Source organism: Gopherus evgoodei, chromosome 1 (assembly GCF_007399415.2).
Source record: "Gopherus evgoodei ecotype Sinaloan lineage chromosome 1, rGopEvg1_v1.p, whole genome shotgun sequence".
Classification (NCBI taxonomy): Eukaryota; Metazoa; Chordata; order Testudines; family Testudinidae; genus Gopherus; species Gopherus evgoodei.
In genome coordinates, this window is record NC_044322.1 from 361855845 (window position 1) to 361866703 (window position 10859).

The 10859-nt window shown below is 46.1% G+C and overlaps 1 protein-coding gene across 1 annotated transcript; it reads right to left on the minus strand.

Annotated features, from left to right (window-relative positions):
• Positions 1-940: 940 nt before the first annotated feature.
• LOC115658185 (tubulin alpha-3 chain) lies at positions 941-9459 on the minus strand. The gene is made up of 4 exons (XM_030576720.1): positions 9352-9459; positions 5184-5427; positions 3711-3859; positions 941-2354 (listed from the first exon to the last, which is right to left on the minus strand). The coding sequence occupies exons 1-4, from the start codon at positions 9352-9354 to the stop codon at positions 1377-1379; spliced, it is 1374 nt and encodes a 457-aa protein (XP_030432580.1). The 5' UTR covers positions 9355-9459; the 3' UTR covers positions 941-1376.
• Positions 9460-10859: the final 1400 nt, after the last annotated feature.

Sequence of the window (10859 nt, forward strand, 5' to 3'; positions counted from 1 at the left end):
AAGGGTTCAATACAGTAATTTGGCTACTTCCTGGCCTTAAAGTCTGAGGGACTATGATCATCCTTTGCAACATGTAGGAGGTCAGGCTGAGCCACAGAACCTCACCCACCTCTAGAACAGGCCCATAACCGCTGGCTGAGATACTGAAGTCCTTGAAGCATGTTTTGAAGACTTCAAGTTGCAGAGACTCCACCATTTCCTCTAGTTCAAAAGAGGAAGTGGCCCATGTCCCCATATTGCAAAGGAAGGCATCCCTCCCCTTCCAGTCTGACCTGGGGAAAATCCTTCCCAACACAAAATATGGCAATCAGTTAGAACATGAGTATGTGGGTGAAGCTCACCCACCAGATATCTGGGAAATAATTTTCTGTAGTAAATGGCCTTATTAGGTTACTTCTTCCATAGCTTCAACCTCAAGTGAGAACGCTATGGATGTTCCAGGGCTGGAGCACCTCAGGAAAAGAGTTAGCAGATGTTTAGCACCAACCAGCAGCCATGCTCCCTGCCTCCCCACAGGGCCTCCTACACACCAGTGGCCTGGAGGAGTGCTGTACCTCCTGCATGCTGCGGTGAGGCACTCTGAGGGGGTGTGCTTGAGGGAAGGGGCAAGCACTCCCCAGGTAGAGGAGAAGTTTGCACCTATGGCCTCAATTCTTGGACAGAAGAGTGAACTTCTTAACAATAACTTGCAAACTAGGAATTTCAGGGCTGGAACAGTTTTCAGAGAAGAGGGCAGCCTCCTACTGGGGACAGTTTGCTGCAAAAATTATCTCCGCTGCATTTAGCAAAAGAGGGATGAGCACGTTGTAGATCTCAGAGTGGAGAGTCTAGGTAGCTAAGCCTAATTACAAAGCTAGTCCTGAAACATGGATTTGGTATTACTTATTGATTAGTGCAAAGTCACACATTTAAGACAATCTTAGGAAGTCAATACAGCAGAGAAGTTAAGCCAAATTTTTATTGAAATTACACAAGACTTACACAGTCTAATGTCACACACTGTTTCTAATAAAAGGTGCTTTAGCAGTAAAAGAGGCAGAGGAATCAAGTTTCGTGCAGGAGAGTATTGCAAGCTTTAGATCCTTTGGTTCATACATTAATATCTTTGCTCCTAAAAAAAAAATTTGCACCAAGCATTAAGCTGGTGCTTTATCAAATTTCATTTCAGAGGCCTAGCAATGAAGCCTGATAGTTTCAGCAAGTATGCGCTCATGCTACAGAGAGTTGGCTGCATTCAATTATGTAAGCATAAGAGGGCATAAAATGTGTCAGCTGGTAACCTTGATATTAAGGGAGAATCCTGAGGGAGATGCTGCCTGAGCATGGGCACAACTTTAGCCTGATTACCTGGAGTTGTACTGGATTTGAGGTTTGAGTTAATACTCATCTTCATCTGCCTCGTCCCCATCGGCAGAGTCCCTGCCAACTTCCTCATAGTCCTTCTCTAGAGCAGCCATGTCCTCTCTGGCTTCGGAGAACTCCCCCTCCTCCATCCCCTCCCCCACATACCAATGCACAAAGGCCCGTTTCGCGTACATCAGATCAAACTTGTGATCCAGACGGGCCCAGGCTTCTGCAATAGCCGTGGTGTTGCTCAGCATGCAGACGGCCCGCTGCACTTTAGCCAGGTCTCCTCCCGGCACCACAGTCGGGGGCTGGTAATTGATGCCCACCTTAAACCCAGTTGGGCACCAGTCCACAAACTGGATGGACCTCCTGGTTTTGATGGCTGCTATAGCTGCATTCACATCCTTGGGCACCACATCCCCCCGGTACAGCAAGCAGCAAGCCATGTATTTGCCTCGGCGAGGGTCACATTTCACCATCTGGTTGGAGAACTCAAAGCAAGCGTTGGTGATTTCGGGCACCGAGAGCTGCTCGTGGTAGGCTTTCTCTGCCGAAATTATGGGTGCATAGGTAGTGAGGGGGAAATGTATGCGGGGATAAGGCACCAAATTAGTTTGGAATTCTATCAGATCAACATTTAATGCACCATTAAATCTTAGGGAAGCAGTGACAGATGACACTATCTGTCCTATCAGCCTGTTCAAGTTGGTGTAAGTGGGACGCTCAATATCAAGGTTCCGGTTGCAGATGTCATAAATGGCCTCATTGTCCACCATGAAAGAACAGTCTGAGTGCTCCAGCGTGGTATGGGTGGTCAGGATGGAATTGTAGGGTTCCACCACTGCAGTGGAGACCTGTGGGGCAGGGTACACAGAGAACTCCAGCTTGGACTTCTTGCTGTACTCTACTGACAGGCGCTCCATCAAGAGGGATGTGAATCCAGAGCCTGTGCCTCCTCCGAAGCTGTGGAAGACCAGGAATCCTTGAAGGCCACTGCACTGGTCAGCCTGCAAGAGAAACAATATTTGTTAATTTCCTCCATCTCAATGATTTTATACTATTTAATCTCATTGCTGATTAACAGCTGACAGCAGGATTAGTCAGAAGTTCCAAAAGTTTATTCTTGCACAGAAACTAAGTTCCAATAATTCTCCTTTTCCTAGAATCATAAAAGTGCAGAACAGGAAGGGACCTCAGTGGGTCACTTAGTCCAATCCCCTGCCTGCAAGGCAGGACTTAGTAATAGTAACAGTTTAAGAGGAATGTTATTCAGCTTTAATTTGGGCCTTTAAGTTACCCCTTGGATGATTCCATAGGAGATTATTAATTAGTTTGGGTGTTAAGTGATGGCACAATGACAGAATACTTGGTGCTATTAGAGGTACTATTGCATGGACATCTGTAAACCCTTCAGGCAGCGTATCACGCTCCAACATCCACAGAGCACTTGTGCCAAGTGCAAGTTATTCGCTAGTTCTAGGACAACTAACAGTTGATGGTGGTCCTGCTTTAAGCAGGCGATTGGACTAGATGACCTCCTGAGGTCTCTTCTAACCCTAATATTCTATGCACTCTGTTTCACGGTCACTGAAATGCAAGTTTGACAGCTTGGAGTCTGAAGTCATTTGTGATATGGACACTTGTCTATTTGGAACTGGATTGAGAACCACTAGCTAATGTTATATAGGCCACCCCAGCTATTCAAGGGTTACAAGACTGTACCAGGGTTCAAAAAGGAACTAGATAAATTCATGGAGAATAGGGCCAATCAATGGCTATTAGCCAAGATGGGCAGGGATGCAAAGCTATGCTTAGATGCAAAGCTATGTGACTGGCTGAAGTGACAGGGGATGGATCACTTGATGACTGCCTGTTCTGTTCATACCCTCTGAAGCACCTGGCTTTGACCACTGTCGGAAGACAGGATACTGGGCTTGATGGACCATAGGAATGGCCATATTGGGTCAGACCAATGTTCTTATGTAATCTACTCACCATGGCTGGGATTTGACACACTGATAACAGACTGCAAGGCCCTGAGCTATTTAGGTCCCACACGATAGTTACTAAGTACAGAGGACAAGACCCCCAAATCTCATTATGAAGCCATCTTCAAAAGTAGAAACAGCTCCTGAGCTAAGACTTTAAGCGTTCTTTTGAAGCTAAGAAATTATTTGTACTTGGCTTGCAGTGCCCATCACAAACACTGGGTTAGGATGTCGGAATGCCCCGTTAGCCTCGTTACAATCCCTTTTTAATCTGTCCTTCTCAGAACCCCACTTCTCCCAACCCCTCCAGACCCAAAGATTAGCGAGGGAGATGCTTTAAAACACTGTTTTAGAAGAAAGTATTTGTCTACTTGCCATTTTGCGGACTCTACCCAACACTGTATCAATGATTTCCTTCCCAATGGTGTAGTGGCCCCGGGCATAGTTGTTGGCAGCATCCTCTTTGCCGCTAATGAGCTGCTCAGGATGGAAGAGTGCACGGTAGTTGCCAATTCGGATCTCATCTGCAGGAAGTTGGATTATTGGTTAAACATAGTTAGACTGGGGATGTTAGAAGCATGTGACTGAATACCATTGCTAGCAAAGCTGTCAAGAGTCTGTGAGAGACAAGCTTTAAGAAAGTCCAGCATGAAGTGTATTGAAGACACTGTAGGAATTTTCAGAGGAAGGCCTGGGATTGGTGAGCTAGAACTGAAGAAGAGTGCTATGTAGATAGATACCCACAAGTTTGCTCAGGTAATGCACATAGGTCTTTGACTTCTACCTTGAAGTCATGTTCTGATTAGGGTTACAGTACATTTTAGGATGCTGGCTGGGTTTCCGGTGTTCTGTCTGTGGGATTATAACTGCCATATGAAGCTTGTGTATTTGTCTTGTTTACTTGCACCTCTGAATTTCTAGTAGCATTTTCTCTAGGGTGGCATTACATGCTGCAGATTCATAGATTAAGGCCAGAAGGAACCATTGTGATCCAGTCTTACCTACTGTAGAACACAGACCATAAGACTTGCCCAAAATAATTCCTAGAGCAGATCTTCTAGAGAAACATCCAGTTCCCTGACTGTTAAAAATTCAGCATGTTACCCAGACTACTCTGCTTCTTCCCCCTGCCATGGGAGATTTGTTCTTTATTTAGTTTAGTTATTTCCCCCTTAATCTACAGGGAGTCAACCAGACCCTAAAACAAGATTTCTGGCAACAAATCTCTGAAATCCTCAGGAATCAAAGGCAGCAGTGAAGATGTCTCCTGAGTTAAACAAAAACAATCTCCCCACACAAATACTTTATAGTGGACACTTATGGAGAGGTTTCCAACATAAGAGACTGGTGATCTACTCAGAAACATACTCTTCACTACTTCAGATTGTTGAAAAGTGTGATGCTTGTTTTCCACAGGAACCAGGCAAACTGGTTTACACAGGCTTCATGGGGATGCTTTAGGAGCTGGTATCAAACAGGCCAGATCCTCAGTGGGTGTAAGTCAGCATCGTGCCACTGAAGTTAATGGAGCTAGGCCAGTTTCACCAGCTGAGCTTCTAGCCCTCTATCCACAAGAGGGAAATGCCACGTAAGAAAGCAGAGTCCAAAGTGAAATGCTACACACCTTCTAGTGTAGGAGAAGTAACTGGTTTGCCACGTAGAGTCCTGTTTGGAATTAATGACACAATACAACACTTCATGGTTGGACAGCGTCACCAGGGTTAAACCGATGGAGGTGGCAAGTCAAAGGATGCAATCAGAGACATTAGCCATTAGACCCTCCCACCAAGAGTCTGGAAAGAAAGCTAAAGAATGTTCTGCTGCATATTTAGGAGTCTATTATCTTACCAATGACCGTGGGTTCCAGGTCAATGAACACAGCTCTGGGCACGTGCTTTCCTGATGTAGTCTCACAGAAGAAAGTCTCAAAAGAAGAATCCACTTGTTCAGTCTCTGGCTCTATCGGTTTAGCTGCCTTGTTGCCAGGAATGGTCCCATCCGGCTGGATTCCATGTTCTAGACAATACAGCTCCCAACAGGCATTGCCCATCTGGACCCCAGCCTGGCCAATATGGATAGAAAGACACTCCCTCTGGAATTGGGGACAAGTTTCGTTACTGCTTCAGGTTAAGGAGATATCACACGTTGTGGCTACTAGGTGTTTGCCTTGGCAGTTGTATTTTGCTCTTTCAAGCTATTTCCTACATGCAGCCATTGAACCCAACAGCAGGTTTTGGTCTACACCAGGGGTAGGCAACCTATGGCACGGGTGCCGAAAGTGGCACTCGAGCTGATTTTCAGCAGCACTCACACTGCCCGGGTCCTGGTCACCAGTCCGAGGGGCTCCATTTTAATTTATTTTAAATGAAGCTTCTTAAACTTTTTAAAACCTTGTTTTCTTTACATACAACAGTTTAATTATATATTGTAGACATAGAAAGAGACCTTCTAAAAACATTACAATGTATGACTGGCACACAAAACCTTAAATTAGAGTGAATAACTGAACACTCGGCACACCATTTCTGAAAGGTTGCTGACCCCTGGTCTACACCTAGATTTCTGGGAGAGAATCTCTAGTTTTCAGGTAATACAGAGATTAGACCATCTTTAACAGAGTCCTGTATGTGACAGTAACCTTGAGGCAGGGTTTTCCAGCCTGGGGGCAGGTGGGGAAACACAGGGAGCAAAGAATAAGAGCTGTGGACCAATCCAACCCAATGGGCACCTGCAGTTTTGATTTATGCAGCAGGTGACTCCTTGTAACTCACTGGCCTTCTACCCCCCCGCTCTTGCACAGCCTCTACTGAAGCATACATGTACTGCACAGGGCTGCAAGCTCAACTTTCTGGCCCAAGCGCATTTCAGCTCCAGCAGGTACTCAGCTTCTCACATAAGGCTCTGCCTCCAGAAGCCACTTGTAGACTAAATAATTCACTCTCCCTCCAGAGCTCCAAGCAGCATGTAGCTGGTGAGAGGGAACTGAGAAGCCACATGAGTATTAAAAAAGTAGAAAGCAAGAGATAAGACAGGCTGAAAGAACCAGGGAGAGAAGATGGACCAAAAAATTAACTGTAACTATAGGGTTGCTAAGTGTCTGGTTTTTGCCTGGGCGTTCCAGTCTAAAAGGGACCCTGGTGGCTCCAGTCAGCACTCCTGACCAGGCCATTAGAAGTCCGGTTGGCAGCACAGTGAGGCTAAGGCAGGCTCCCTGCCTGCCATGGCTGTGTGGGCTCCTGGAAGCAGAAGCATGACCCTCCTTCGGCTTCTAAGCATGGGGGCAGCCAGGGGCACTTACTGCAAGCAGATCCCAGAAGCAGCAGCAGCAGCATGTCCTCCCTCCTGCTTCTACACATAGACACAACCAGGCAGTTCTGCACACTGTCCCATCCTCAGGCACTGCCCCCACTGTCTGCAATTCCTGGCCAATGGGAGCTGCAGAGCTGGCATGTGGGATGGGGGCAGCGTGCAGAGCCACTCGGTCACGCCTACATGTAGGAGCCAGAAGGAGGACATGCCATTGCTTCTAGGAGCTGCCTGAGGTAAGTGCCACCCGGAGCCAGCACCCTGACCCCCTCCTGTGCCCCAATCCCCTGCCCTCCAAATAGGGTGACCAGGCAGCAAGTGTGAAAAATCAGGATGGGGGGGCAGTAAATAGGAATCTATATAAGACAGACCCCAAAATTGGGACATCTGGTCACCCTACCTCCAAACCCCTCAGTGCCACCCAGAGCACCTTCCTTCAGCCCCACCCCAGAGCCCACAGCTAGAGCCCTCACCCTGAGCACCAAACCCCTGCCCCCACACTGATCCCCCTCCTGTGCTCCAAACCCTTTATTTCTGGTCCCACCCCAGAACCTGCACCCCCAGTGCAGAGCCCATACCCCCTCCCACACTCCAACCCCCTGAGCCAGCCTGGTGACAGTGAGTAAACAAGGGAGGGAGAGTGGGGAGAGCAAGTGACCGGGGGGAGGGGGAGCAGGCACACCTTGGAGAGGGGGCCAAGGGTGTTCAGTTTTGTGTCAGTAGAAAGTTGACAACCCTAGTAACCTAGCCCAGTGCAAGGGAACATAGCAGCTGTCCATCCACTGATCCTCCACAAGGATATCTACACTAGGAAGATTTTGGCAGCCCTGGCTTTAAAGGGTTAATCTGAAAGATGCTTGGCTTCTAGCAACAGTGTCACGGCCTTAGGGTATGAGCAGCCAATAAGGTTGTCCTGATTTAGTGTTTGGTTTGTGTCTTACTGAAATGTTTGTTGATTGTTATACACATTTCCCTTTATAAGCATTACTTCAGTTTCCAGAGATCTAGAGACAGCTGCAATGGAGGGGCAAGAGACTATTTAATATAAATAAAACAGAGCTTCAGCAACTAGAATAGCTATGACAATAACCTAGAATTAAAGGTACTTCTTTAAACACATGTTAAGTACTCAAGTAATTATAGTCCGTGAGATACCATGAGGCTACATAGCTCCCGAGATCTCAGGAGCTAACTTCAACTCAGCACCCCAGGTGAGGGATGAAGGACTACAAGTTTGCCAAGCCACATGATGTGAAATCCAGATGCCAACTGGCTGGATTGCTCTCATGGGATTGGAAGATCTCCCACTAGCTTCTCATCATATATATTTGAGAGAGACTGACTTTTAGTCCAGGCCTGATTTCTCATCACCCCAAAACTAGGGTGAGAGCTCAGACCCCAAGGCCTTATGGTGGCCCCATCTCGAGTGGGTGTGGCCACTCCTGATTCCATCTGGCTGATATTTGAAGTTCTCTCTCTCACAGGGCTGGTATTCGTACTATTTGGGAAATCTGTTACTCAGCTTGCCCCTCCCCACCATTTAGATAGTTGCAATACTTCTTAGCAAGTTGTGGCTAAGGTCACCACCGTGGCCATTTTCCCCAGCTTTAGCAGAGACAGCTGTTTGGATCACTGACCTATTCTAGTCCACAAGGAACAGCACCTGCTCCCAACATAGCATGGTTACTGGAATTTTTAAAATGAGTGCGTGGCAAATGGAAAAACCCTAGTGGAACAGCAGGAAATGCAAGTTGAAATAACAGTTTGCTTGGGAATGCAGTTAAGAGGTACCAGATCAACAGTATTTGCATCCTGCACCAAGATAAGCTGTATTTTACAGCATCAGGCTACAAACAGATGAAACATTGTTGTCCAGATTATTTGCTTTTAAATTGTCATGAAAGTGTTAATTTTTTATAACAGGCAAGTCCCTAGAACAGCACTTTGAAGTCTGAAGTTATTTTGAAAACTTTTTCCTTCACATTTTAGTTTAATCATATTCAACAGCATTCCACAAACATTTTTTAGAACAATATACTTAGAATACAACAAGTCCCCTTATTGTACACTTTCTGGGTAGTTATGTAGATTGCATGCATTTGTAAAGCTTGTATAAAGCATTTGAGTGTCAACACTAAGCTTTTTAGAGTCAAGATTAAATTAGAAATGCTAAGAGACAGTTGTAACTTTACTCATTTAACAGACAAACCCTTGGGATTACAGCAGACAAAGGGAACATGGCAGCTCATAAGGAAAAAATTATCCTCTGCAAAATACATTAGTTTCATGCATTGTTACTGTTGCTGACGTGTTAATTTCAAGGGGAAAGACCACAAATACACTGTACTTTAAAAATTTAAGCCTGCCAAAACACATTTGTGCCTCTATATAGACCAGTTGCAGATACAAAGAAACCCCCCACAACTCCTATTAAAAGTTAAACACTTAAGTCTACTGGCACCAGCTGCTCATGAGCTGAAATCTTAGAAAGAAAAACACCAGAGTGAGGGGGCCACTTAGCCAGCACTTGGATTATTCTTTTACCTTATAAGGAGCAAACTGTTGGTTCAATAAACTACAAAGCAAGCAACAATTAAATGAGATAGCTGCTTTGACTTAACATCCACAGAGGAAGGACTGGGTGTATAGATCAGTAGTTTTTAAGAACCCTATACATTAGCACTAATACAAATAATAATGCATGCCTTACCATAATGGCTTTGTAAGCTTCCTAAGATTTAAGCAACCCAGCTGCCTCCGCCTCTCTTCCTGGAAATTTATATCCCAGTAAGAACTGACTCCACCTGAATGTAAAGAGGGACTCTGCTCATTTAAAGGGGCAGAGACCCCTTTTTTGGGCTGGCCTGAAACACAATCCGTTAGGGGCTGGATTCTGTGCTGACTTGCGCTTGGAGCAATCCCATTGATTTGAATAGAGTTGGGTGGGATGTAGTTGGCCCCAAGTGTTTTTCAAAGAGGGATTTGATTGAAAAGTAAGTAAATAAACAAATAAAGTATGAGGGTTTTATTCCAGCTGAAGGGAAGCTTGTGCTGTGTCATAAGGATAAACTAACCACTCCCAAGCCGCAGGCTGGCACACAAGCGTGCCCAGTTCTTATTATTTAACACTTATCCACATCCTGATTAGTAACAAAGCTGTCAGTGCTATCTTGTGTCCTGCCTACTCAATGGGCATAATCCTGCAAGTCAGTCTGTGCCAAGGACCCCACTGCCATCCATGGGATTCCCACCTGGGCATAGGAGTCTGCCCATGAGGAATGACTTACAAGGTCAGGCCTCTGTCTGTCTTATTCTGCTCCCCTTGTTACAGCTGGTGAAATCCAGCCCTGCGTAGAGAGTTCACACCAGCTTTGTGCATCACTGGAGGCCCCCATCCTGCAAACACTGAACTCTGACGTCTATGGATCTGCTCCCATGATTAGAGTTATGCACGAGCACGAGTGTTAGCAGGTCTGGATTTGAGCCCTGCAAATAGGAATAAAGTGGTACCCAGAGCTTAGGCAGGTCCTTAGCACAGGGGTAAATTTCATTAGTCAGAAACTCCTCACTCTGTGAACAGTCTCCTTGACTTCAATGGGCTTGTTTACACTGTCTGTCTAGCTAAGGCAGTGATCTGTCCCCCATTACCATGGTATCTGAGCATCTGACAGGCTTTCTTGTGCTAATCCTGCAAACACCTTGTGAGGTAGGATAGGGCTATTACCCCCATTTTAAAGATTGGGAAACCAAGGCACACAAAGACCAAGTGACTTGCTCAGGGTCACACAGGAAACCTGTAGTAGAGGAGGGAATTGAACCCAGGAATCCTACATCCTGGACTCATAGCCTAACCACCGGACTGTCCCATTAGAACTAGCCTCAAGCATTCAAACCAGTTTTAGAACTGGTGGCACAGAACAGGTGTAAACAGCCTGAAGTGTTTTTAATGAACCAGTAGCAAGACCAGTTAGTAATACTAGAGGGCCCCCTCATGGGTCAGCCCCCTTGTAACCAGTTTAGTACAGGCAGTTCAGGCTGTCTAGTTCTGGTCCCAGGCTTAGACTCAGGCTTGAGCATAAACCCCACTCTGGCTACACACAAATCTCTCAGACTCAGGCTGATACCGGTCTTAGGACCCTGTAGGAGTGGAGAGTCTGAGCACAAGTCAAGCTAAGACCCAGGGTTTGAACCCTATTGCTTTGCAATGTAGACGCAGGC